At 42.7% G+C, this 24,941-nt stretch overlaps 1 protein-coding gene across 1 annotated transcript in view; it reads right to left on the bottom strand.

Annotated features, from left to right (window-relative positions):
• TRPM5 (transient receptor potential cation channel subfamily M member 5) overlaps window positions 1-24,941 on the bottom strand; it is an 89,936-nt gene that overhangs the window by 15,647 nt on the left and 49,348 nt on the right. The window contains exons 13-20 of the mRNA XM_053247519.1: window positions 22,657-22,802; window positions 21,638-21,750; window positions 20,864-20,959; window positions 13,814-14,072; window positions 11,287-11,405; window positions 8,760-8,892; window positions 7,209-7,383; window positions 962-1,118 (exon numbers count right to left, since the gene is read on the bottom strand). Coding sequence (XP_053103494.1) covers window positions 962-1,118; window positions 7,209-7,383; window positions 8,760-8,892; window positions 11,287-11,405; window positions 13,814-14,072; window positions 20,864-20,959; window positions 21,638-21,750; window positions 22,657-22,802 — 1,198 coding nt within the window. The remainder of the gene's footprint in view (window positions 1-961; window positions 1,119-7,208; window positions 7,384-8,759; window positions 8,893-11,286; window positions 11,406-13,813; window positions 14,073-20,863; window positions 20,960-21,637; window positions 21,751-22,656; window positions 22,803-24,941) is intronic.

Raw genomic sequence — 24,941 nt, 5'->3', positions numbered from 1 at the left:
AGGAGACCTGCTGCATGCAAAGCAGATGCTCTACCACTGAACCTATGATCTGGGATTGAGCTACACCCTTGTTGATACACCCTTGAATGAAATACACCCTTGTTATGGCCAAAAGCAATTAAGGTGTTCATGACACCATCTTGCACAGACATATGTTAGGGTACAGGGTAAAAATACAAGGTATCCTTGTTAAAAATATGGCCTTCACACATTTCAAAGATTGAATTTGAATAGTCAATAACATATTCAAATATGTATGTATTGGATTTATAAACTGTTTTATATTGTGTACACTACGTAGAGATACACACAGCAGGCAGTATATAAATATGATAAATAAATAAATAAATAAATAAATAAATAAATAAATATACTGCCTGATATAAAACATCTCCAGGTGGTTTACATACAAGATTATTGAAACTTTGCAACATTGAGTGTTCAGAGTTATTCATACTGGTTCCTGCTGGGTCAGACTCTCTCTCTATAGACTTCGCAAAGAGAGGGCTTCACTTTCAAGATTTGTGTTTCATTTTTTATTCTAAATAATGTGTGTGTGCTTGAGTTGAATACTACAGGAGAAATAAACATTACAATTGATGGCAATTAAGTCACATCATTAAGTGAATAGCCATATATTTCAGTAGGACTTAAATAAGGGCAGCCATAGGACTTTTTCCAGGGGTGTGTGTAAAGCCAGCAATCCAATACCTCCCCCTCCTTGGGAGTATACCCCATTGAACTCAATGGTGGCAACTACCCACTTCCCCACAGACACTCATCAACTTAAATATGCCTGACTTTCTGCATTGCACCTGTTAATCTGCAAAATGAAGATAACAACATATGAGTGTTCACCTCTGTGTTATCGTTCATGTATTTTATCCATTATGGTTGTAACAATGTTTCCTTAATACCTCCTTGCCTTCTCTCCTTTTATAGCAGCTGAAGGATTACTTGCCTGAACATAGCAATCAGGAGATTCATAAGCAACACATTTGTAACCAGTAGGAAGATGACCAAAAGAAGTATGACCAGCCAGTTGGCATAGACATTAGGGCAGGACAGCAGGTTCTCCAGTGGACTGGATGTGCAGTTTTCAGAATTCATGCGAGATGCTGTAGTGAAGTAAAAAGAAAGCAGGTGGTTGAAACTAAACTAAGGCTTCAGAGTGGTTCATTTACACAGATTTCTCTAAATGAATGTATTAAGAGCCAGAACTAAAGGCCAAACTAGACCAAACTAGATCATCATCTTTCCATGTGAATTTAAAAAAAAGGGGGAGGGGGGTGGGTGCCTGATCCAAATCAAGACCACAGCAGAGTGTGTGTGTGTGTGTGTGTGTGTGTGTGTGTGTGTGTGTGTGTGTATAGAAGCTGGATGAGTTCTTTGCATCTGTCTTCATGGCAGAGGATACTGAACATATACCTGTTCCTGAACCAGGCTTTTTAGGGATGGAGGCTAGAGAGCTGAGTCAGATAGAAGTGACAAGGGATGATGTTCTTCTAAACTGTCTGGAAAAACTGAAAGCTAACAAATCACCAGGGCTGGATGGCATCCATCCAAGAGTCCTCAAAGAACTCAAATGTGAAATTGCTGACCTCCCTGAAATCAGGCTCTGTACCAGAGGACTGGAGAGTAGCAAATGTAACACCGATTTTCAAAAAGGGATCCAGGGGTGATCCGGGAAATTACAGGCCAGTTAGCCTAACGTCCGTTCCAGGCAAATTGATGGAAAGCATCCTCAAGGATAAAATTGTAAAGCACCTAGAAGAACAGGCCCTGCTGGGAGTGAGCCAGCATGGCTTCCGCAAAGGTAAATCTTGCCTCACCAACCTTTTGGACTTCTTTGAGAGTGTCAACGAGTATGTGGATCAAGGTGATCCAGTTGACATAGTCTACCTGGACTTCCAAAAAGCTTTTGACAAAGTTCCTCATCAAAGACTCCTGAGGAAACTTAGCGGTCATGGGATAAGGGGCCAAGTACATGTGTGGATTGCTAACTGGTTGAAAGACAGGAAACAGAGGGTAGGTATAAATGGAGAGTTTTCACAATGGAGGGAAGTAAGAAGTGGGGTCCCCCAGGGATCTGTACTGGGACCGTTGCTTTTTTATTTATTCATAAATGATCTAGAAGCAGGGGTAAGCAGCGATGTGGCCAAATTTGCAGATGATACCAAACTCTTCCGGGTAGTGAAATCCAAAACGGATTGTGAGCAGCTCCAAAAGGATCTCTCCAAACTGGGGGAGTGGGCGACAAAATGGCAAATGCGGTTCAATGTTAGCAAGTGTATAGTGATGCACATTGGGACGAAAAACCCCAACTTCAAGTATATGCTGATGGGATCCGAGCTGTCGGTGACGGACCAGGAGAGGGATCTTGGGGTTGTGGTGGACAGCTCGTTGAAAGTGTCAACTCAATGTGCGGCAGCTGTGAAAAAGGCCAATTCCATGCTAGGGATCATTAGGAAGGGGATTGAAAATAAAACGGCTAACATTATAATGTCCTTATACAAAACTATGGTGTGACCACACTTGGAGTACTGCGTACAATTCTGGTCACCATATCTTAAAAAGGACATTGTTGAACTGGAGAAGGTACAGAAGAGGGCAACCAAGATGATCAGGGGCCTAAAGCACCTTTCTTATGAGGCAAGACTACAACACCTGGGGCTTTTTAGTTTAGAAAAAGATGACTGCAGGGAGACATGATAGAGGTCAATAAAATCATGCATGGTGTGGAGAAAGTGGAGAGAGAGAAATTCTTTTCCCTCTCACACAACACTAGAACCAGGGGTCACTCCATGAAATTGATTGCCAGGAGGTCTAGGACCAACAAACGGAAGTACTTTTTCACACAATGCGTGATCCACTTGTGGAACTCTCTGCCACAGGATGTGGTGAAAGCCAACAACCTGGATGGCTTTAAGAGGGGTTTGGATGACTTCATGGAGGAGAGGTCTATCAACGGCTACTAGGAAGGCTGTGGGCCACCTCCAGCCTCAAAGGCAGGATGCCTCTGAGTACAAGTTGCAGGGGAGTAATGGCAGGAGAGAGGGCACACCCTCAACTCCTGTCTGTGGCTTCCAGCGGCATCTGGTGGGCCACTGTGTGAAACAGGATGCTGGACTAGATGGGCCTTGGGCCTGATCCAGCAGGGCTGTTCCTATGTTCTTATGGGTGTGTGTGTGTGTGCTAATTGTCTTATATGCCCCAAGAGGGAAGCCTCCATTAGCCAAACTTGTTTTAGCCAAGAACTGAGCAGCAGCATCTTCTACAATGATTGAATGATTAATTAAGTGCTGTCAAATCAGTGTGGACTCTAAGCAACCACATAGATTCTTCCCTGGATGATCTGTCTTCAACTTGGCCTTTAAGGTCTCTCAGTGGTGCATTCATTGCTGATGTAATCAAGTCCATCCACCTTGCTGCTGGTCGTCCTCTTCTTCAACTTTCCCCAGCATTATAGACTTCTCAAGGGAGCTGGTTCTTCGCATAATGTGTCTGAAGTATGGTAGTTTGAACTTGTTCATTTGTGCCTCGAGTGAAAATTCTGGATTGATTTGTTCTATGATACATTTGTTTGTTTTCCAGGCTGTCCATGGTATCCTCAAAAGTCTTCTCCACCATCAAAGTTCAAAAGCATCAATGCTTTTTCTGTCATGCTTCTTCAAAGTCCAGCTTTCACATCCATAGAGTGTCATGGGGAAAACCATTGTCTGAACAATTCTAATCTTTGTAGGTGTAGACATGTCACAGCATTTAAATATCCTTTCCATGGCCTTCCAAGGCCTTCAGACTAGCCCTACCAAGTGCTAGTCTGCAGCACATTTCTTGACTGCTGGATCCTTTACTGTTGATGGTCGATCCTAAGAGGCAAAAGCTATCCACCACTTCAATGTCTTCATTGTCAATTCTGAGGATGGTTGCTGTACTCATTGTCATTAGTTTAGTTTTCTTGACATTTAATTGTAGCCCAATTTTTTCACTGTGCTCCTTGACTTGCATTACTAGATGCATTACTAGATACAGCCTTGTCTTACTCCTTTGCCGATCTGGAACCAGTCTGTTTCACCATGTTCCGTCTGGACTGTGGCTTCCTGTCCTGTCTATAGGTTTCTTATGAGAACAATGAGATGTTCTGGGATGCCCATTTTCCTAAGGATATTCCACAACTTGATATAGTCGAAGCAATTGGAAGCTTTTCTGTAGTCAATAAAGCACATATTGACTTCTTTCTGGTATTCTTTGGTTCTCTCAATTATCCGGTGTGCATCAGCAATGATGTTTCTTGTTCCTCGGCCTTTTCTGAAACTAGCTTGAACATCCGGCATTTCTCTTTCCACGTAGGGATCTAATCTGCGTTGGATGATCCTGAGCATTATTTTGCTAGCATGTGAAATTAAGGATATTGTGCGATAGTTTGCGCAATATGTTAAGTCTCCTTTCTTTGGTATGGGTATGTAGACTGACCTGTTCCAATCTGTTGGCCATTGTGTCATTCTCCAAATTTGCTAGCAGTCTATTTTCACATTCATCCTTAACAACTTCTTTGATTTCATTCCACAGTTTCTCTGGTTCCCTATCAATGACGTTCAGAACTTCAAAGCAGTTCCTGATGTTCTCCTTGAAAATGGTGGGAACATTCTCAAGATCAACCGTGGAAGCTGGATAGCTTCGTTTTTCCACTTTCACTTAACTTGGAACTTGTACATGAGCAGTTCGTGATCAGTTCCACAGTCAGTCCCCGACCATGTCTTTGCTGTTATAACTGAGCTCTTCCACCTCCTTGCACTAATAATGTAATCAATTTGATTTCTGTGTTCTCCATCTGGTGATGTCCATGTGTATAGGCACCGCTTTGGTTGTTCAAAGAATGTGTTAACAATGAAGAGATCACTGGCTTGACAGAAACTAATAAGTCGTTCTCCTGCTTCGTTTCTATTTCCTAGGCCATATAGGTCAACTGTGTTTTCCTCTTTACCTTTTCCAACTTTGGATTCCAGTCTCCAACCACCAGAATCACATCTTGCTTGCATTTTCTGTCAATTTCAGACTGAACATGAGCATAAAACTCATCAACTCCCTCTTCTTCTGCATCAGTTGTTGGGGCATAGACTTGAAGAACTGTCATGTTAAATGGTTGTCCATGAAATCTAATTGATATTAGTCAGTTACTGACCACATTGTACCCAAGTACTGTCATTGCTATATCCTTCCTGACTATGAAAGCAACACTGTTCCTCCTTTGGTTTTCATGTCCTGAGTAGTAAATGGTATGATTTCCTGACTGAAAGTGTCCCATTCCAGTCCATTTTAATTCAATGATGCCCAAGATGTCAATCTGTAGTTGATTCATTTCATCTTTCACTGTGTTGAGCTTTCCCATATTCATGCTTCTCACGTTCCACGTTCCCATTGTAATTCTGTCTTTGCAGCTTCGGATTTTCTTTTCCCGCATGGCAACATCAGCTGCTAGATGTCCAACAGGCTTTCGTCTAACTGCGTCATAAACACCATCGGTACTCTGAGAGATCCTCAGCTCTCCCTCAGTAGCACGTTGAGTACCATCCAAGCTGAGTGGTCCATCATCCGACACTACATCGATAATCTTTCCATTTTGTCTATCCATGTGATTTTCTTGGTAAAATACAGGAGTGGTTTACCATTGCCTTCTCCCGCGCAGTATGAAATGATGCCTTTGTCGTTGTCACTGAAGTGATCGTCCACCTTCAGCACCTTCCTATATTGCTGCTGCCCAATATAGGTGCCTGCTTGCTTTAGCTAGGCAGCTGGGATGACCTTCACACTTTGGGTGACCCTACTGGGAGTATACCTCCCAGCATACTTTGCTCATCCCTCCCAGGAACACCCCATCACGATGAGGCAGCATAGCAGGACTTGGGGGTGGGGGGATCTACAATGAACAGGTCTGGAAAAGGCAGCTTTCAATTGGGACAAATATTTCCATGCAACTTAGTGGGAAATAAAAACATGAAGGTGGCACAGTTAATCATGTACTTGGCTGCTGTAGTGAGGGAAGTCAACTTTTCAGGCAGCCACTACACTTGTGCCTTCAGGAGCATCTAGATGTGCTCTTGACATATTAACAGGTGATGTTTATTTTCATGCTGCCTAAAGCATCACCTATTGATTTCTGATAATCAAAATGCTCTTCCAGGCTAGCAAGCCATTTTTTCCCTAGTCACTTGGCAAACCTAATTGTGGTTGCTGCATGTGGACCAGAATTTCTTTCAACTTTGTACCCTAACTTACATTCCCTCTTCATTCATCCCATCTTGCAGGAAAGGTGATCATGTAGCCAGGTGAGCCTGTTTTCTACTTGGTTTGCAGGATCAGGGAGGGCAATTGGTTCAGGGGCATAAGGAGGTTAGTGGCAGCACTGGGGAAGGTTGCTGCCATCACTGCCACTACCTGACTTCACATCCCCTGCACTGCGCGCCTCTATGTGTCACGCCCCTTGCACCAGTGTCAGGAGCAAGTTGACACAGGCAGCATGGCCAACATCAGGGCAAGGACATGCAGCTCCTCACCTCATCCTTCCAGCTTGAACTTCATTTTCCAGCTGGGTGCTTCTTTCCTTTCCCTTGCTCAGAGCAAGGGGGAGAAATGAAGCACCCAGTGGCAAACAAAGCACTGGCTGGCTGGGAAAGGGTGGGGGGGGGGGTGCATGTCAATCTTGCCAAGCTGGCAACTGCTTTGTTCTGTGGCTGGGTGTGGGGAAGGGGGGAAGGGCACAACCTGATGGCCCCTGGACACCAGCGGCCCAGGGATAGTTGTCCCCACCCCACCCCGCCCACATCTCCAATGATGGCTATGCCACTGAATGAGTTGTTCTTTGTACATCGGTTCAAGTCAGCAGAATGCTTTTGTGCAATGCCACTGCTTCATTGTGGCGAGGTATGCTCAGTTGTGCATTTCTCCATAATCATCCTAATGGACAAGCTCATTGTTCACTATAAGTATAACACAAATGTTACATTATAGTTGGCTCAAGGAACGATTAATCAGTTCAGATTATTTAGAAAAAAATCCCCTTTTTGATGGAGGGGAGGATGTATGGGCAAAAGCTAGTCCAGTGTTGTTGGGTAACTCCCATTCAGGGGAAGATGTTCCTGGGACAGTGTGCCTTGCTTTCTCTTGTCACCTAAGCATAAGATGGCAGCACTAAAGCTAATTAAACTCACAGTCTATTTCATCCAGTGGAATCTGTCCAAATATTTGAAGATAGGGGCGATAGAGCACCCTTCTGAAGATCCATTCAGCTCGGCTGTCATTGGGATGGAGTAAGGCTTGTGTGGTCACACCATAGGCAATGAGCCACACACTCAAGAAAAAGAGAAAGAAGAACACATCCTTCATCTATAAAACAAACACAAAGATACACACTGAAACCAATACATAGATTAGAAACAGAAAGTGTGTGTGTGTGTGTGTGTGTGTGTGTTGGAGGTGGGGGTGTTATTTAAGGGAAGTTGTGCTCTTTGCAAGTATTTCCACTTCCACCCTGAACTGGGCCCAGGCTTGCTGGGACGATGCCATGAAGATGCAGTTAAATGGCAACCGGATGGTCGAGAATGACACAATAGTGGCCCCAGGCCAGCAATTTGTTAAGTGGGGCTCATTTTGTAATCTAATGCATGTTGCTGAGACACTTGAATATTTGTGGTAGGGACTCTGCAGGTGAACCAATCCTTGAATTGGGAGTTCATAAAACAAAATAAGATGGAGGAGATAATGATGGAAGGACAGAACGGAGCCTCATAAAGTAGATGTGAGGAGGTGTGGGGGATTCAGTGGAATAGGCTGGTGCACAAAAGTGGAAGAAATCTGCTGTGAAGACCAGTGCCATTTGCCCTTAGAGGTGAATGGCAACAAGCTGCCCTGCCCTGCTCCACCCCATCACTGGCCCCAGCACAGGGAGTCGGTGCTGATGCTGCCCCACCCCCTCTCTAGACCCTTATCCACCTCCCATACCCAAGTGCCACCCTCTCCCTCCTCAGAGGGTGTCTTGCTGGCTGCAGTCATGGGGAGTGCACCATGCAAATAGCCAGCAGGGTGGCATCTGTGCATCGGAGGTGGAGGTGGGGCCAGTGAGGCAGGGGGACAGTGTCAGTGCCCGGGGTGAGGCCAGCTATAGGACAGCAGAATCCATACTCTGCCCCCAAAGGTGACAGATATGATGATGGGGCAGCAAGCAAGATGCCTCTCCCTATTGCATGCTACGGCCAAACAAGTATCTCCTCATGTCAACCTTCATTGGAATGTGTCAAGGGACAGTGGAAGATGAGCTCATTAGTTCAGCGGCACTGAGAGCTGCTGCAAGTACTTCACCTGCAGCCATTATGGCATCTGTTTTGGCCCTGGACTGCTGATTTAGCAATAGTGGTACAATTACATTTGACCCTTAGGATTAGACTATAAATAAAATATATCAGACTATAAATCAAATTGTCAACAATTTTAGAAATATAGGAGGCCTCATTATTTCCTATATAGCCAAAAGGGAAGCCCCCTCAAACATTTTCAAAGATTTTCATTCATACATTATTTTCATGTCTGTGAAATCTTGTGCTCTAGCTAGGGGAGAAGAGGGGGCCCATGTTTGCCCCAATCCCCGATGGCCCCTTGGAGTGAGGGAGATAATAAAGAAAATAGGAATGGGTGGAGCTGGGGGTGGGGTCCAGGTTCTTTGAACCCATCTGCTCAATTATAGCTACACCCCTGCTTGTACTTACCATTCTCTCCACAATGATAATCTTTGGACCCAGTTGCTTATGAATGGCAAAAATATGAATGAGCCTGAGAGTGAAGACCATAAAATCAATAGCTAGTACTGTACGGCCATCTTGAAAGGTTGAATTAAACATTCTGCAGCAAGAAAAGAAGAAAAAATGAATTTATTCCTCTCAGATCAATTGAAACAGTTTTAATTTGGGAACAGTATATACTAATTAGGGATGTGCAAACAGGTTCAACATTGAACCTGTTCAGAATCGAACCTGTTTGGTTTGATGGTTTGGGATAGAACTTAACCATCCCCTGTTCGGTCCAATCCCGGACCAAACACCCCTGACTGTTCAGGGGATTCATGGAATTTATTTATTTTTTAAAAGGAGGTGGCGGGGTGGGGTCTGTGGAGGTTCCCCCTTCCCCCGCTGGCCTCCCTTATTGCTGCCACTGGCCATTTGGCCCATTCGGGCCTTTCCTCTCCGGCGTGGTGGCCATTTTGGAGGCCGCCGCACCTGTGCAATTGGCCTCTGCATGGCCTGGGTCACGCAGAGGCCAATTGCAGACACTGAGGCCTCCAAAGTGGCCGCAGAGCTGGAGGGGGAAGGCCCAAATGGGCCGAACGGCCACTGGCAGCAATAAGGAAGGCCGGCAGGGGGAGGGAAAACCTCTGCGGACCCCATTGCCTCCAACAACTCCCCCAAAGGGGGCAAGTTAAAAAAAAGTGTAATTTTTTTTTTTAAGTTCACGAACCCCCCGGCCCAGACTGCACTGAACCGGGGGGGGGGGAGTTGAGGGGGTGCCAGACTGAATTGGCACGGTCTGGTTCAAGTCTGGTCTGTACGCGAACCAAATTGGGCCTGCCGGTTCCATGCACACCCCTAATATTAATTAAAACAGAGTTGGGATTGGGACAGATTCTGTGCCATTGGGATAATACCAGAAGTGGAACTGAATTTTCATATAAAATGCACCAGTTTCCACTGGTGGATCTGTTTGTACTAGTGTTTTTTTTATAGCTGCTTCCCCCATACACACAAGCAAATCTTATGTAGTTTAACTATTTATTATTTGTTTGTTTGTTTGTTCATTCATTCAGTTTCTTTACAGCCCTTCCAAAATGGCTCAGGGCGGTTTACATTAAAACAAAACAATTAAAGTCAATTAACAGTTAAAAACAGAGATTACAGAACCCCATTAAACAATAACAATTAAAACATTCAAAACAGTTTAAAAATCAAGTTACACCATTAACAACAATTTAAAAACCCTGGAAGGCCAGGCCAAACAGATCGGTTTTAAGGGCTCTCCTGAAGGCTAGTAATGAATTAAAATTATGGATTTCTGCAGGGAGTGCATTCCACAGCCCAAGAGCAGCTACAGAGAAGTCCTGCCTCTGAGTTGCCACCAGATGAACTGGTGGTAACTGGACAAAGACCTCCTCAGATCTGTCTCAGACCTTAACGTGTGTTGGGGATCATGTAGAAGAAGGCACTCTCTAAGATAACCTGGACCTAAGCCATTTCAGGGCTTTAAAGGTAATAACCAGCACTTTGTATTTTGCCCGGAAACATATCAGCAGCCAGTGCAGCTGTTTCAAGCAGGCATAATATCCACTCTCATTTCCTACCAGAGAATCAACTCTCAGAACACCTCAGACATTGAAAACAACAAAACTCAGTGCCCCATGAGCTTGTCGTTCTGGGGGTGGTTAGCATCCTATGCGCACTACACCACAACCCACTCTGGGCCACCCTGGTGCCCTCCAAGTGGACTTAACAGAACTTCTGAAATTCCCCATTATTCCCTATGGGGGGAAAACTTAAAGATGTGCAGACTTCAGAAAAACAATTAAAAATCACCCTTTCCACCAATTTATTTGAAATCTGGGTGGTAGCAGGCACCATTGGGGCACTACCACCTAACCCACTCTTCTGCTCCAGAAACCCCTTTTCTGCCCCAAATCTGCCACAAAGACATGCCAACTTCAAAAAATCTTTTAAAAACACCCCTTTGCCAAATTTCTTTGAAATATGGGTGGTAGCTTCCTTGCACCCATTGGGCACTACCACCCAACACAACCCATTCTGGGCCACCTTGGTACCCCCTATGTAGGCTGCTGAAATCCCCACTATTTCCTATGAGGAAAAGCTTAATATCTCCAAATGTTTTGTATCCGAATCTGGGCAATTGAGCACAAGGGTGATTTGATTTGTCTACAAATCACCCGAATCAGCCAGACTCAGGTACAAATTGTTTTGTACCCAAATCGATTCACACATCACTATCAAGAACACTCCAATTCTTTCACTGAGTTAAAAGGGAACAGGTCTTCCTCGTTCCCTTGTTGTCAAAGGCATGCACAATTCAGAACTGTTGCCCTTCTTAGTATTCAATTGAATGTTGGAAGTCTCACATCCCTGGTCGTTTTATTACTTCTTCTCAAAGTTTTTCTAGTTGTTATTTTCTCCCCTCAAACAACCTGTAGCATAACATAAAAGAAATACAGAAACAAAATTCATAAAGTCTGCAAACCTGCAAGTGACTCCAATTATGAACAAGAAGATGGCCACCATATCACACTTGTTCCAGTTATCTTCTACATAGAGTTTGAACTTTTTCATTAAATTCATATCTTCATCAGTGAAGAAACTCTGTAAGTGAACAATTATTGTTTAACATTTAGATGGCACATCATTAGCTTACTACTGCAAAAATGATTTGAGTTAACAGAAATGCTACTGTGTTGCATCAGGTAAAATGACTATTTCTCTAGCCTTTATATAACATAATAATCCTTTATGATGCTTAATGAAGAACTAAGAATGTTTCTTTAATGGGCATGGATGGTTAGAAGAAGCTAGTTTAAATGTGCATTGTTGGCTTGTGATGGCTGGTGGTTACTAGTTACTACACAAAACATACATCATCAGGTAAGACTGAAGAAAGATAGTTTGAAAGTTGGAATATTGCCATCAGGGAGAAAGAGACTGATGCTTCAGCATTATGCACACTGGCAGGCATATTGCACAGTGTCCCTTGGGCATTGTGAGCACCACAAGAACTGCTGCATGCTCATAAAACTGCATTGATGCAGCTGTACAAAAGCAAATGCACGAAATTGCATGAGCAGAGTTGCATAATGGATAGCCGTAGGAAATAATGACTGCCCATCATGCAATTCCATTTGCGCCATTTCACTCATTCGCACAAGAGCACTCTTGTATCAACACAGGTTTATGAGCATGCAGTAGTCCCCACGGTGCTCAGTATGTCAATCACTAATTTGTAAGTCCCACTGAACTCAGGGGCTGACATTCTGACTACTCAAGTACCTGTGTTAGGAGGCTCTGCAGGGATGCACCGGCATCCCTCGCACAACTCCCCCAGCCCTACGCATGCACTTTGGTGCCAGAGGGCTAATGCTTCTCAATTCTGCCCACACTCTAAAACCACTCTGTAAGGTTCGAAATATGTCACTGACTTTCAGCAACATGTTTCAGATCTTACAGAGTGCAAGCATCACTCTGAATTATTAGCCCTCTCTGATGCAACAGCACACACATAGGAGGACTGATGGAGTTGCACAAGGGCTCCCGGTGAATCTTGGCAGAGACCATGTGCTTCAGTAGTCAGAATATCAGTCAGCAGGACTTACTTTGGGGGAAAACACGCATAGGATTGCATGTAGGTCTTGTGGCTGGCTGGCAAGGGGTCACTTCAGGGGGCCTCCAAGGGGATGCTTCTTGATGAACGAATGCTGCTTTGAAGGCTAGCACTCTTTGGAAACTTGCAGGCTCCCTCATGCTCACTTTGTATGTTTGCCAATAAATAGATATTACCAAAACATTGTTGGTAATTAATTAATTTTTGGCACTGTTCATTAAGGGCCAATATGCACACAGGCCCAGGCCTCCATATATCCTGAACCGGATGCAAAATCACATGCACAAATGGGCTTTACATATGATCCAGCTTGATCATGGCAACAGACATTATGTCCAGCTTTATTCTCATCATGCCATTGTGGCTGAGTTTAAAGTAGTTGGCTACAGCCCTGGATTTAGACACAAGCTAAGTAAGCTACATTATGAGGGACCTCTGAATGCCCACCCAAAAAACTAAATATCAAGTTTTTAAAAATGGTTAAAAAATTAAGGAGGGGGGAAAGACCCTATAATAGACATTATCATTATGACCAATCAAAAATATACTTATATGGCAATGCAGTTATTTATCATATTGAGTTTATAAGTCTGTGCAGAAATAACTGTAAGTTATATCCAAATTGTATTAGACCAGAGCCTGGTTTAAACCAATGCCTCACCACACAATTAGCATAAAAGGATCTGAAATTAAGAATTCAAGTCACAACCCAACAAATCCAATGATACAATAAATGCAAAAAAGGCATAAGAAATGAAATGTTAACTTTGACTGTATTATAAATCATAGAATCATATTGAATCATAGAACTGTGATTGCTCATACGAAGTAAAAATATGATTAAAACATGAGATATACTAAACAACATCCAATCAAAAGAGAACTATATAGTCCATAATATATGCCAAAACGACAGCAACCCAGAGACAAGCTGTTTCTAACTGCTTTATCAAGTGTCCATGTATAAGTTCTGGTTGTCTCCCATGGTTACAGGCAAGGTTCAGACGAACACCCAACGCAAGAAGGGGTGGGGGGTGAGCGACAGGCTAGGGCAGGACTTCCACCTGTCTTGTAATGCTATGGGGCCTTTTAAGCTTGGCAAAGCTTAGGGCCTCAGCATGTTATAATCCAGCCCTGGTTGGCCATTGGAATATTGATCATGGCAGGGCTCTGTTTGGAGCTACTGTGGAGCTGGAGTTGAAAATCGTGGAGGAGTACAAAGCCACTTGAAGAGAAAGGGACAGGTAAGGTTGTGAGTGGCTGAAGCACTGCACTCGTTTCTTTCCAACATTCCACTTCCCAACACCATTGGGGGAAGTAAATATTCCAGTCGGAAAGCTAGCCTTAGCAGAGTACAGTAGCAGAGTAGCAGAGAGTTGCATAGTAAGTGACTGACCTGTCGGATTTCTTCCAAGACCAATGTGAAAACCCAAAAGTAAAGTATAATCTCGTGAATGGATGGACCTTTAGGTGGGGGTGGTTTAAAATCCACTAAGAGGACATAGGTAAACAGGATGAGAAAGGCAAAGTACATGATAACATTCCCCATAAATACTGTGACAGGAGCCGTCCAGAATTTTTTCCACTGTGTAAACACAAATGTTGCACAAGCTACTTTTTCAGAAGCGGCCTGTGTTTCTAGCTTAGCATCTTGCCTGCAAAAAATAAAATAAGATACTGTTTTGTTGGCATGTCACTTAACAGTGGATTGCAAAGTAATTTCACATCTTGATTGTAGAATGCATGGATTGGCTAGCAGGTTGTCTTAAAATAGAATCCAGTTTCCTGTACAGGAAAGTACTGAAAATGATCTTCTCCCAAATTCTTCAAAAGAAATTGTTGCTGAAGCATAGCTATTCTAATAGTGTACTTCTACAGCTTCATAACTTTACTAGAAAGGATTAATGTAACTTTTCTTTTTGTTCTCTGCCTCATTAAAGCCAGACAAATATTCAATACAGAAGACAAGCTAGTGAAACCCCAACTTCATTGAAAAACTCTATCACTCCAGTTGACGCTGTTTACATTTTTATCTTACTCTTCCTTCAAGATGCCCAGAGCAGTGTACATGGTTATGTTTATCCTCACAACAACCCTGTGAGTCAGATTAGGCTGAGAGATAAATGACTGGCCCAGAGTTACTCAGTGAGTTGCACGGTTGAATGGGGATTTGAACTTGGGTCTCCTCAGTGCTAGTCCAACCACTACACCTTAATACATGTTAACCACATCTTTTTTCTCCTGACAGCTAATCATACAGACACAACCTCACATTGGTTAAAGGAAGAGTTTGTGTGATCCACCTATCAAGACTAGGCTACTGCATCACAATGCTTCCATGTGATTTTAGGTCCAATACAAGGTGATGAATAATATCTATGTATTTAAAGACTGCAGGTGTAACCCTGAGCATGGAAGTGAATGGGAATCTCTCGACCACCTGATCACAAGGTCTTTTTCCTCATAACAATTTTTGCATATTTATGGCTCTTGCTCTCAGTACCATAAAACAGGAAAGGGTTATAGCCAACTGCCTCTCGCTATTGGTATAACAAAAAAAATTGCATTTGATTTATGCTAATAAATTCAAGCATATAGTTTTTGTATGTAGGCAGGATGAGTGAGTGAGTGTGTGTGGTCACTCCAAGGAAGGGGCTTTTTTTTTTTTTTTGATCAATCTTTTGGTCCATCTGTAACTGACTGTGACTCCCAATAATATGTCCCTGAGGGTCACACAGCCCCCAAGGACATATTTTTAGGAGTCACAGTCAGTTACAGCTGGAAGGGAAGATGGACATATGTCACCCCTCTACCAAAGTACATGCCACACATTCACTTCACCAGCTCTTTATTTGTCGGGATGTCAGCCACTACTTTATTAGTCCATTAATTTATATTTCTAGACGTTAAGAGTGTATTCAGTATTGAGGGACATGCACACAAAGGCTTTCAAATACATCCAATATAAACCTCAAGCAATTGGACTCCTGGCCTAGTTTTAATTTCCCTTGGTGCTCCTATTAAATATTAAATACATTTATTATAAAAACGTCTTCCTCTAAGGAGACATGTCCCCCTCTGCTTGATTCTGCAGTGAAGTCATCATACTGTTTCTTTTATGCTATCATCATGGCCATCCCCATAGCAACAAATGAATTTTATAAACACACAATTATGGTTTCACTCCATCGTTTTCAGAGAGAAGCCAAGGTGGGCAGGAGAAGTTCTTTATTAAAATACACCATTAAAATGTGACTAGAAATTGGGCTAGATGGCTCTGTGCACTAAAAAAATGTGCTTTACACATATGCATGATACCACCCATCTTCCCTAGAAGATAGAGATAGTTCTGATTGTGTATGAGGGTGTAATTAAATCAAAGCACAGAGAATGGAAGGTTGTGGGTTAACCACTGTAATAGCTATTCAGCAGGATGACAAGAAATGGAGCCTAGCAGCCCACTATATTTATTTGGACATAAACCCCATTGATTTCCAATGGGATTTAATGCCAACACTTACACTTACATTTCCATCCAGGAGTTCTTCTAACCATCACTGTCCAAATGGGACTGAAGTGGTAGAAGAAATCAATCTTGATAAGTAAATATGTGCGACTGCTGTTCTGGCCTTGCCTTATTTTGAGGAGACCTATGATGGAGCTGCTTTTGACTTTCTAAACATCCCACAAGATATTTGCAAAAAGATTTCTGCAAAAACATTATTAAATTCCAAAGATATGAATGCTGGGAAACTTCCCCAATCACTGAGAAAGAGGGAGCAACATTTTTAGTGAGTTGGTGCTGTCGGCAAAGTGTTGGAAGCCTCTTCCCATGACGTCTGAAGCATCTGTCCAGGTTTGCATACACAGATGCAAATAGTCAACTCTTGGTGCTGATATAATATTAGGGGACTCAATTTTATACGTGAGCTCTTGTTATTATGTAAGCTCATGTAAGACAGTGGTTACAAGACTGAGCTGTGAATCATTCAGGATGTCCCTAGTTCAAATCTCACCTGTGCTATGAACTTACCAGGTGAGTTCCCACTCTGAATTGGCACCATGGATTGGAGAGGGTGCAGGGAGGAGTTTAACCCTTGTATTGTGGCCCCTATCCAGATCAGCCCCCAAAGCTGCTATTTGTCATGGGAGGAAAGCTGCTGTTTATAGCAGTTTGCCTCCCAGGCAAATTGCCCGAAGGAACAAATCAGAACAAAGGCACAAAGGGTTAACCTTCTCTTCCCTGTGCTATTGTCTCAGCCTGAATCTTAGCCCCCTGCTAGCCCTCTGCCTCCCAGCACCCACACACATGGTTTTTAAAACATAGTTTTTAAAAGTCACAGAGGCATTGTAAATACTTTGACCCTAACAAAACTCTATATATTAGGAACAAAGGAAGCTGCCTTATATCAAATCAATACCAAGTCAATCTAAGTTTACATTACATTAGTCCATGTAGCTCAGTATTGTCTGCACTGGCTGGCAGTGGCTCTCCAAGGTTTCAGGCAGCAGAGGTACAGCTAGGTAACGTTGGACCCTAGACCTAATGAGCTTATGACCCCCACACCCCAAATAAGCATCTTTTCTATATATATACACACACATTTCACCACAAACCCAGAGGTCTGGGCCAGAGTGTATTTGTGGGGGAAAGAACTACACAGCCCCCAAAGGATCCATACATCTTCTTGATCATTCACCACAAACCCACAGATATGGGCCAGAGTGCATCTGCCAAAAAAGAAAAGAAAAAACTACACACGCTCCAATGGATTCACATAACTTCTTGACCATTCACAAACTAACTGGGATACAATAGATGTCCTTTGCTACACTTGAGCATAGTGCATTTGTAAACAAAACAAAAAAGTTTGTTTATTCAGATGTAACTGTTATTTCCACTTTCACTAGATGTGAAGTAGTCTATGGATAGAGATAACTCTTTCTAGCAGCTTTACTCTACTAGGGAAATTTTTTGTGCACCCAATTTCAGAACTCTAACCCCAGCCATTCTGGAAATGTAGAGGGTTGGGCAAAGTGGGGGGCATTTTGCACATCTTTTGTGAAGGCATTTTTGTGCAGATTCCTTCACATGGATGTGGAATAATGGTCTGGCAGGGCTTCAGTTCCATAAGTGTTCATAATTTGCTTCCATGAAACAAGCCACTTATGAAATTTTGACTTTTTTGAAATTTTTTAAAATTCCAAAAAAATCATTAAAAATAAAAGAACTTTTTAATGATCCATCAAAAATCAACACCTGTCCTACATCTGTGCCCAATTTCAGAACTCTAGACCAAGCCATTCTGGAAATATAAAAGGGAGTGAGAGGGGGTGGTGATGTTTACCCTTTTTTAAATGTAGGCTATGGGCAGATTCCGCCATATAGAGGTGGAATAAAAATCCAAGAGGGACGAGGGCAGAGCTTCAGTTCCAGAACTTTTTGTAATTTTCTGCCATGCAACAAGCCACTTATGAGACTTCTTTGAATTTTTTTTTAAATCCAAAAAATAATTAAAACTCAGTGCCAAAACATTCCAGAAACATAAAATGGACCCTCTTTACCCTTGGGGGAGAACATGGGGCCTTTTAGGAAAGTGGGCACATGAACCAGGGCCCCAATGTCCATACCTAATGGCACCCCCCCCGTCAGTCAGGGGGTCTTCTACCCAACTATGTTGTACCTACCTGTAGATGCCAGGGATTGAACCTGGAATCTTAAGCATGCAAGGCAGATGCTCTACCACTAAGCTATAACCCCACCCCCATTTTCTTGGTTAAGCAAACCTAGGGCAACTAATCACAGTTTCAAAATCACTGTGCCAAGGGACTGCTAGATAACTCCTCTTTGACCTTGGTATGGAACAACTTATGTAAGAACAATACTCTATCTCTTGTGGACACAGAAGCAGCTTTGCTGTCAGCAGGGACAAGGAGGCAAGGTTCTTTAGACTTCATTTCCTGAGTAAACTGTGAGGAGCCGGGCACCATCCCAGAAGCACATGGCTGTGGGCTTGTCTAGCCAATGGCAGGAGGCATAAGGAAATGTTGAAGCCCATCATCCTCCACACAAATCCTTTCAATATCCCTCCCGTGAGCAGCACAGGTATGGCCAGTTGCCATTTAGGGGCAGAGTAAGAATTTCCCCCCTTGGCCCAAACTGGGCTAGAGTTCAGAGTTTCCTTTTTGCCTACTTAGCACTGCTACAGAGAGGGATAGTAGGTCGTATAAATATTGCATGTTTTATCTATTACAATCTGAGGTTGGTTGGTGTAGTTTAGAGGACTAAGGGATTTGGCAAGCACTCTGCGACAGGGGCAGGGCCACCATTGGACAAACGGGTTCAAAGAACCAGGGCTGCTGCCCCCAGACATGCCCCATGCATCTGACATCAGATGCAGGGAGGCATTATTTCGCTTCCAAATGGGGCCATGTGGCCCCGTTTGGGACCAAAATCAGCCCCAAACATGGGCCGCCACCAGCCTCCCCCCGTTCCTGCTCTGCAACATAGTATAAATGACCTCAGAACAGTGGTATATATGCTGGTAACCTTCAGACTGGATTACTGCAATGCACTCTGTGTGGAGCTGCCTTTGTATGTAGACCAGAAACTACAGTTGGTCCAGAATGCAGCAGCCAGGTTGGTCTCTGGCTCATCTCAGAGAGACCATACTACTCCTGTATTGAAAGAGTTACACAGGCTGCCAATGAGTTTCCAGGCAAAATACAAGGTGCTGGTTATAACCTTTAAAGCTCTAAACATCTTGAGCCCTGGGTATTTAAGAGAACAGCTTCTTCATCATGAACTCATTGAGATAATCAGGAGAGGCCCATCTGCAGTTGCCACTGTCTTGTCTGGTGGCTACTTGGCGATGGGCCTTCTCCGTGGCTGCCCCGAGGTTTTGGGATGCGCTCCCTCTTGAAATTAGAGCCTCCTCATCTCTGACCATTCGTAAAAAATCTTTAAAGACACATCTGTTCACCCAGGCTTTTAATTAAATACTGTTTAAATAGTTTTAACACTGTTTTAATACATTGTTATAGTTTTAATACTGTTTTAATACATTGCTTAAAAATTTTAAATTGTAATGTTTTAACATTTTTGCTGTTTATTTTAACTAATGTTTTAATCTACTTCTGTTCTCATATATTTTGTTTTGTAAAACATCCAAAGACGTAAGTTTTGGGGAGGTATAAAAATATGATAGATAGATAGATAGATAGATAGATAGATAGATAGATAGATAGATAGATAGAATTGTTCCTGGACCTGCCCCTCAGGCATAGGGCTTTCCCAAAGGAAAGGGGAACTGAGCCCCTTGAGGAAGAGCCAATTCTCACATTCAAGGCACAATGGCTTGGACAGTGGTGAAGAGGTCTGGAATCCCTCAATTCACCTTTGAGGATGTGGCAAAGACTGCAGACATGGAACCATGGTGTACATGTCCTAAAAGGATGGGCTGTGGTGGCTGGATGGACTTTCACCATTGTGGAATGTCAGCTGCTTTCACTGACATTGGGTAGGTTAATTAGGTCAATCACTGCAGATCCTTTCATTTGTTTAAGTAACTTGTGGCATTTTCATTCTCTGAAACTGGTTGTCTTGCCTCTTTGTTGACACACAGGGGTAAAGGATAGCTATCCGTATTAAGTCTAGATAGGAATGGGCTCCAACTGAATTTAGCCACTCTTTTTAGTGATGACATGATACACAGTATTTATGGGGCTGCAACACTGCATTCCAGGGCTGCTGCAGACTTCAGAGCAAGCCCCGATGCCGTTCTCAAGCAGTGGATACAGAAGCAGTGTTCCCACAGGTTTCCCCATTTTAACAATGGGAAAACTGAAAATGCTGCTACCATACCTACTGCTTCAGAACAGCATTGGAATTTGCTCTTAAGTTTGCAGCAGTTCTGGGGCACAGCACTGCAGTTCTGTAATCCTGCACATCATGTCAGCCATTGTTAACCCCTGCTAACCAGGCAAGAAGCACCTTTTTGATGTGGTGATTCTCTTTATTTAGCAGGGGGAGAGTAACTGGCCCTATCCATCCCCAGCACAATACTTCCAATGACTGTTGCTGGTGTCTTGTCGATGTTTCTTTTAAGAATGTGAGCCTTTTGGGCACAGGGATCCATCTTATATATGTATTATTTCTCTACGTAAACTGCTTTGGAACCTTTTGTTGAAAAGCGGTATATAAATATTTGTTGTTGTATATAAATATTTGTTGTTTTTGTTGTTCCTATTCACATTCCATACACAATTCTTACAGTGAAAGCAGCATTGATCTGGAAACTGCTGCTGCATGTGGATGAAAGACCAAGATTTCTTAGTTGCCCTTTGGACCTCCATTTCTCCCAGCTGTCTATTAATACCTAAGCAATATCTTCCCTTCTTACTCTATCTTAACAAATGTCCAAATTAAATTAATTTGTGCTCTTACCTATCCACTTCCTTGGGAAAAAGCAATGTCTTTTCTGTATCCAGGCTGTCAAGCTCTTTAAATGATTCTGTCTCCTTCACAGATTGTGTTTCCTCACTACAGAGAAATAGATTTCCTGAAAGTTATTGGAAAGCAGTTCTTCACTGCTGAGATGAAGTGAGACTTTCACTGCTGAGAGCAGATTTATGTAACCATGAGAAGGGAGCATAAGCTGTTTCAACAAGTTCATTGAACACAGAGAGGGGGGAAGAGGAGGATCATATGCACTGCCCTTGCTCCTATCTTCCTCGTGTTCATTTGAAGGTCAGAACAGAGCCTGCGCACTGCACACCTGTATCAATGTAAGGCTCTCTTCACATTTGATCAGGAGCCATGGGCTTCTCCCCTTCTGTGAGCTGAGGATCACATGTGAAAGAGAGAACCCCAAAATAATTCATAATCAGCTGGGGTTAAAAGGACTAAAGGACACAAAAGGAATAAAAGAGTCCTTTAAATCCCAATTGATGAAAAGGATCAGATCCTGGTTATCTTTCTCAGTTAAATGTTGGTGAACCTCAACTACTTAACTGGGATAGCCCAGAAATTCCAGTTTCTTACAACAAGCTCCATGGGAGCATGTGGGGCTCGCTGATCATGGTTAACAATTTAACTGTGATCATTCTCATCATAAGAATGCCACCATAAATATTTGCTAAAGGTTAAAGCATATACCATGTTTTAGATTTGCTTTTATCCCCTGGTTCTCTTTACACAAAATGTCACCATGATGCGTACCTGAATGATATCAAATTAGTATAGATCAGGAGAGGGCACCAAAATGTACAGATTAGCTTCAAGATCGGAGTGGATGTTGACATATCTCCCCACCAAATTTTTGTCAGAAAAGCCTGGAATTTAGAGAAGATAAATTGACATAACAGGATGTTATTGACATAACATCCTCTTTAACAGGAGATAAAGAGAATACAAGTAAATTGTTTTTCCTGTTCTATGGAAACCAATGATGGAAAAGAGAAATCATAAAGTTAACTGTAAAGTGGGGCTTGGTGCGGGTGCAGCTCCAGGAGTGACCTCACTTCCAGCACTTCACACATGCAGTCTAACCCAGCCTGGGCTGCCCTAGCCTGAACGTGTGAGTACCCTTAATATGTCCCTGTATTGTATTGTATCCATTTCTGAGCTTCAAGATCTTCTCTGCTCTGCATGCCACAACTTTCCTAGGGGAAACCGAAAGCAGTGCAGGCCTTTTCTGTGGTCCCCTTGGAGCTATCTGCTGAGAGAGATCTATTGAGATAATTCAAGGTGACAGCAAACCACTTGTTTTTAGGAAGGTACTTGGTTATCAAGTTGTTGCTGCTCTATTGGGTTGGCTTGTTTAATTAAAAAAAAAATAGTACCTGGATTACCGGCGGCTTTTTATTGAAAGCAGAACCTGGGCAGTGTGCCTAATGTTACCATTGTGAACAGAAAAGCAGAGCCAACCACTGAATGATGCACCAATTGCCAGTTGGCAAATATTGTTTAATGTTCTCTGAAAAATAACTCAGGCAGGCCCGTTCTCCTCCCCTTTTTGCCCAATGAAAAAGGCAAATGTGCCTGAGGAATTCTGTCATCAATTCTATGCTGCTGCAGCACAATCTTATCCAAATCTTATCCATGTTCGCTGCTATAGGGGAGCCTAATTTCTGGCTCTGTATTTTTATATGTATCTATTTCTGACACATCCCTCTGATTCTCAAACTAAAAGGAGCATTTGTAATGCTTTCCAAAACAAGAACTTGAATTTCACTCACCTGCACTCCATCATGTGCAAAAAAAGACTTAGTATCTGCTTCTGTGGCCAAGTGAAGGCATGTTGTTTTGCTCCAGTAGCGGTTTCTCCTCACCAGCAAAGCAAAAGCTCGGTCTTCGCTATTGTGGTAGCATTCACTGAACAGTTCTGCAAGGTATGAACACAAAGGAAAACAGAGTGGGAGCATGCATGTGCACATATGTGTGGGGAACAAAAAGATGCATGGTTAGATCTAGTTGAAGTCATCTATGCAAGTTTTAAAGTAGTGATATTTATTCAGAAACACTGGGACAATCCATTTATATCCATCAAGTGTTTCCCCTGCTTATGTGCCTTGGGTCACCACCACTCACTGTCATTCTTTAAGTTCTACATAAATGTACATGGATACAGAGATGGATTCGATGTCAGATGCTATTAGTTACTAGAACTGAGCAGTCATGTTGGTCCAAGGCACGGTATACCCAACCCAATATGCCTTCTGTCGAGCATTATCAGAAGTTCTACCACAACAAGAGGAACCCTTGACAGTAGGAACTCCGACTAAAATCTCTCTTGTCATGATGGAACTCTGTTGGAATTAAATCCCAACAAGGCTTTCTTTGCCTCTCAGCTGAGAAACAGTTTCCCTTTCGCACAATTGGGATTCAAAAGTTAAAGGGAAAACCCCTTTACCTTTAAAACCCCAACAACAGAAAAATCAGAAAATTGTCAGATTTCCAATCCAATTTTACCCAGTCCAAAACTTTGCAGAGGGGTCATATCAGTTCCTCCCAACAATTTTCTTGTTGAGTCAGATCAGATCCAACCATTTTCAGTGAGCACAAGCCTATTAGTTACTTTACGGCTCTTCCCATGATTGCCCATTCCCATTCTGTGGATTACAAGCAAAATTAAGGTAATCAGAAGTGGCTCTGATATTCAAGAGCGTGGATACAAGAGTGTGATATTCAAGAGTGTGGATCTGGTGATAATTATTTTTATTATCATATTTAGGTTTGATTGCATCTTTTTTAAAAGTAAAAGTTAAATCGAAAAATCATTCTTTTAAATAAAATTATTGTTGACCTTTGGTGGAGGGGGGGAAGTAAACTGTTTACATATTTGATTTAGCCCAAGCATAAAGCCAAGCATAAAGTTTATAAAAGAAACACTGTGGGTTGGAGTGTGTGCCATTCTAAAATCCTTCCTCAAATTTGATCACCTTTGAATCTGGTCTTCATGGCTGCTTTACCAAAAGCTGGCAGGGGGATCGACCTATCTGTTTCAATACATCTGAATCCTGAATGTTAAACTGAAATAAGTATTTAAAGTAAAACTATTCAAATTGAAATGCAATTTGGGTTGTACCACAGTGTCAACATTTCATTCAATAACTGTAATCCAGACACATGGGCACGATCAATATGCCCCCTAGTATTATATGGTGAGACTCACTTTCAGGAACACACACCACAAAATCCACAACCTGTTTTTACCTCCCCATGTAAATCTGTCGCGTGTGTGTGTGGTGGGGGGGACGGGACAGGTGCTTTTCAAATAATACTGCACGTGTGCGTGTTTGAATAGGTAGATAACAAGTGCAGATGACAAGACTTCTCCAGACTGAGATATAGTTGCTGCTGTGGCTCTTTTCAGACAGACATTCCTCTTAACAAATGGAGATAGGAAGTAACTGGATTTCTCCTCAGAAGAAAAGCCACATGCCACAAATTTGCTCCTCTGGCTGCAACAAATAATCGGAGTTGTAGGCAAAAAGTAGTGCTACATGATGTCAAAAGAAAGCAAGTGCCCCTCTGGAAAAAGAAACGCTCATTTTATTTCTCATTGCAATTTGCACTGAACTAGGAACATATCACCGTCTGGAAGAGCCCACTATTAAGATGAGACACATACCACTGTGCTATCACAACCGCCCTTTAGCTTGGCATGGCTTGGCCATTAACAATGAGTGCTAATTGATGGTAAATGGAAGACAGCAAGAAAAGTCTCACTCCACTTGCCTGGGTGGGAGCTGAACCAATATGAACTTTGATTGGAGAAGGGAAAGAGGCAGTCTTTAAATATAGGCAGAGAGCAATCATGGCGAGCTGAGTCTACTGTTGCTTTTGGAGGACTGATGCTGCTTTTGGGTTAGCACTGACCATCTATGTGCCTGCCTGCTTCTTTCTTATTCTGTTGCATATTACCCACCAATCACAAGCTTCTGGGGTGTTGCGACATGGGCAGCAGCTCATGGTTAGATTCTTTAGTGGCTCCCATACCTGCTGCCACTGCCACTGCCAC

This window comes from Hemicordylus capensis, chromosome 1, assembly GCF_027244095.1.
Source record: "Hemicordylus capensis ecotype Gifberg chromosome 1, rHemCap1.1.pri, whole genome shotgun sequence".
NCBI lineage: Eukaryota > Metazoa > Chordata > Lepidosauria > Squamata > Cordylidae > Hemicordylus > Hemicordylus capensis.
The sequence above is the reverse complement of the archived record's forward strand: the minus strand, read 5'-3'. Positions and strand labels throughout refer to the sequence as shown.